Consider the following 3442-nt stretch of genomic DNA (forward strand, 5'->3'; position numbering starts at 1 on the left):
TTCCCGGGGCCAGCGGCCGGCGGGCGGGCCAGCGGCTCTGCCTGCAGCCCAGTTTCCCCAGCCAGCCTTATCTCCTGTCCTGCCTGGGCACAGGTCCCGGCGCAGCCCGTGAAGGGGCATTGAGCTGCCGGGGGCGGGGGGGGCAGGGCGCTCCCGGTGTCCAGCTCTGGGGCCTCCAGCAAGCTCTGCAACAACCGAGCTTTGTCCAGGTCTCCTCTGACCTGGTTCTCCCAGCCTGACTACCGGCAGCCTCGGGCCGGGAAGGGGCCGTGCGGGGGGAGGCCGGCCGGCTCCGGGTCACGGGCGGCCCGTCCTCTCGCGGGGACGCGCGTCACCGGTGCCCTGGCCTCGTGTGGGAGGACCCGGAGGGCCGCGCTGGCCTGGTGGGGGTGGTCCACCTCCCAAGGGCCCGTGGACTTCCTGGGTGACCCCCAGGGTGTGGCCTCCCTGGCCCTGTCCCGGAGCTTCAGAGGCCGGGACCGGCGGCCACCCTCCGCCCCCAGCATGGTTGGGGGACCCCTGGGCTCCTTCTGGCCCCTCGCGGGCCTTGCTCCTCCCAGGTGACTCAAAGGGCCCATGGCGACGCCTGGCCGTGGCCGGACTCCCCGGCCCCTGGGCAGAATCCAGGCACAGGGCGCCTGCCATGCTGCTGAGAGCCGCCTCACGCCCGGGCGGGCCGGGCGCCTGGGGCTGGCATTGCCCGTCCACCCAGCCGCGACTGGGCTCCGTTTCCACCGGGAGGGGCGCTGGTGGGAATGCGGCGCCCGGCAGTGGGTGGAGCCCGCGCCTGGCCAGCCCGAGGGGCGCAGGACGGGGCTGGCCGCGCACCCGGCGTGGGCTCCGCGCCACAGGGTCGCCGCCGTGCGTGCTGGGGTGTCTCAGGGGGCCCGTGGACGCTGCGGGAGCAACCGCGCCCCGCCGGGGGGCCAAGGCGTGGCAGGCCGGGCTGTGGGTGAGTCAGCCGCCGGCGTCCAGCCCCGCACAGGCGTCCCGCCCCAAGGAAAGCCTCTGGCCACGCAAGGAGAGGCGCCTCCTTCTTTCCTTTTTTAAAGATTTATTTGCTTACGCACACAAGAACTGGGGTGCAGGCCAGAGGTGTGGGAAGCGGGTGAGAGGACTCCCCAGAGACAGAGCGGGGAGCAGACAGGCAGATGGACGAAGCTGCTGAGGGGCAGCGGGGACTGAGGCCGGCGCCCTGGTCACTCCCTGGCCGGGGTGGACTCGTGCTGTGGTGGCTGCGGGGCTTCACAGCACGAGCCTGGCCGGGGCGCTCCCGGGGTGGCCGCTGCTTCTCCTTTTGGGGGTTCGTTTTGCTCCTTGTCTCCAGAAACACCAACGGGGCATTGGGAGGGGCCAGCAGGGGCCGCGCCAGGGCCTCAGGCCCCCGCTTGTCCCCGCTGCTCTGGCCCTCGAGGGTGCCCCTTTGCTTCCTGGGGCCTGCCTGAAGCCCGCCTGGGAGCCCGGCCAGCCGCCCCGCGTGGCCGGCCACCTGTCCTGCTGACCGGTCACTCTGCTGCCTGCCTGCTCCTGCCGCGATTTCTTCTGGACACTCCTCTGGCCGCACTCAGGCGTCACTGGCGCCCCAGCTGCGGGGTGTCGCTTCCGCCCAGGCCTCTCTGGGCATCGTGCCCGGCCCCGCCTCCCCAGGGGAGCCCTGTGCAAGCCAGCCCCCCGTGGTGACCCGGCGCCCGTTCAGCTGAGAGGCTCAGAGGCCGGCACATTGTGCCGCCCGTGTTCGGGGCGTCGACGGCATCGGGGACCCCCGTGCTCGCCCGTCTCCTGTGGGTGACTTGCGGCCGGTGTGCCAGGGCCTCAGGAGCCGAGAAGCTCCGTTGGGACTCGGGGCAGAGGCCATCAGTGTGGACACTCAAGGGCGGGGAGGCGGCCGGGGGCAGGTCCGAGCCTGCCTGCTTGCTGCGGCCGAGAAGAGCGGCCACACGCCGTGGTCTGAGGCCACAGCCCGGCCTCCAGACACCCCGCACAGCGCCACGCGTCTCCGCCAGCCGCGCGAGCTGCGCTGCTGGTCGTGCTCGTCCCTGCTGCTGTCCAGGCGGATGGCTTCTCCGCGCCGAGGCCTGGCGGGTTTCTCTGCGGAGAACAGGACGTGCATCGCCCGTGGTCCGGCCTCCGGGGACGCACGGGCGCGAGACCGCAGGGCGTCCCGCCCAGAGGCCAGTCCCGGGCGTGGCCCTTCCGGCCGGGCGCGGTGTGCAGCCGCGGGGACCCTGCCCCCACGCTGCCGCTGGCCACCGGGACACTTGTCCATGATTGAGACGTTCCTGCCGGGGCGTGGGGTCTGCGGGGTCTGAGGGGTCTGGGGGGCCATGGGGTCTCTGGGGTCTGGGATCTGGGGGGTCTGGGGTCTGTGGGGCCTGTGGGGACTGTAGGGTCTGGGGAGGACTGTGGGGTCTGTTGTCTGCGGGGTCTGTGGGGTCTGTGGGGTCTGGTGTCTTCAGGGCCTGTGGGGTCTGCAGGACTTGTGGGGTCTGCAGAGTCTGGTGTCTGCGGGGTCTGTGGGGTCTTCGGGCTCTGGGGGGCCTGCAGTCTTTCCTTTCCCGTCCTGCACCGCGGCATGGTGGGCTCCATGGGCCGGAGGTGGGGGAGCAGGGCTCTCCTGGCCACGGGGTCTCCTGGCCACCCGACTCCCCTGGGAAGTGACTGGGAGCTGTGTAACCAGAACCAAATCAGTCCACACTCAACAGCTCCCCAATTCAGCTTCTTTTTAGCAGGAGCCCCCAGAGGCCAGCAGTCTCCCCAGGGACACCTTATCTGGAGAAAAGGGGGTGGCAGGATCTCAGAGGGGTATCTGAACAGGCTGGAGTTTCATTTATATTTATTTATATTTTGCACATTTGCAAAAGTGTCCGGTCCCATGACCGTGTTGCTGAGGCCCTTCTTGTCTGGGTCGTGAGAGGGGCGCAGGCAGGGAGGGCCTCCGGCGGGCAGCCTCTGCTTGGGGCCAGGAGTGAGCCGGTCACCAGACACCAGGCCACCTGCCTGAGCCAGACAATAGGGTCCTGTCTGGTGGGAACTGCAGCCAGGCTGAGACCAAACTGGCCGCTGAAAACCTTCCGAGATAGAAAGAGGTGACCTCCCTGTTCTCCGTTGCTCCCACCGTCCATCGCCCCCCAACACCGAGCCTCCCTGTGGCAGCCCCCAGCCCCGGGGGCCAAGCTTGCCAAGCTCCCACCGTTTATGCAGGTTTAACCCACGCCTGGTATTTACAAAGCAATGTGTTTAGGTGGGCGGGACCCCAAGACCAGAAGCTTTGCGGGCAGGGCTCCTCGGACCTGGGCAGGATGGCCTTGCCCTCTGTGCTGGCAGAGAGGGGTCCTGCACCTGCCTGGAGTGCCCAAGAACACTGCCTGGCCACTTCTGTGCCAGAGAGGCTGGAGGCCCAGAGAGGCTGAGGCCAGGGAGGCTGAGGCCAGAGAGGCTGAGG

General features: G+C 69.5%; 1 protein-coding gene across 1 annotated transcript in view; it reads left to right on the forward strand.

Annotated features, from left to right (window-relative positions):
• Positions 1–2572: 2572 nt before the first annotated feature.
• LOC101619337 (basic salivary proline-rich protein 2-like) overlaps positions 2573–3442 on the forward strand; it is a 51954-nt gene continuing 51084 nt past the window's right edge. The window contains exon 1 of the mRNA XM_012733006.1: positions 2573–2595. Coding sequence (XP_012588460.1) covers positions 2573–2595 — 23 coding nt within the window. The remainder of the gene's footprint in view (positions 2596–3442) is intronic.

Source organism: Condylura cristata, unplaced genomic scaffold (genome assembly GCF_000260355.1).
Source record: "Condylura cristata isolate star-nosed mole 26May11 unplaced genomic scaffold, ConCri1.0 scaffold00038, whole genome shotgun sequence".
NCBI lineage: Eukaryota > Metazoa > Chordata > Mammalia > Eulipotyphla > Talpidae > Condylura > Condylura cristata.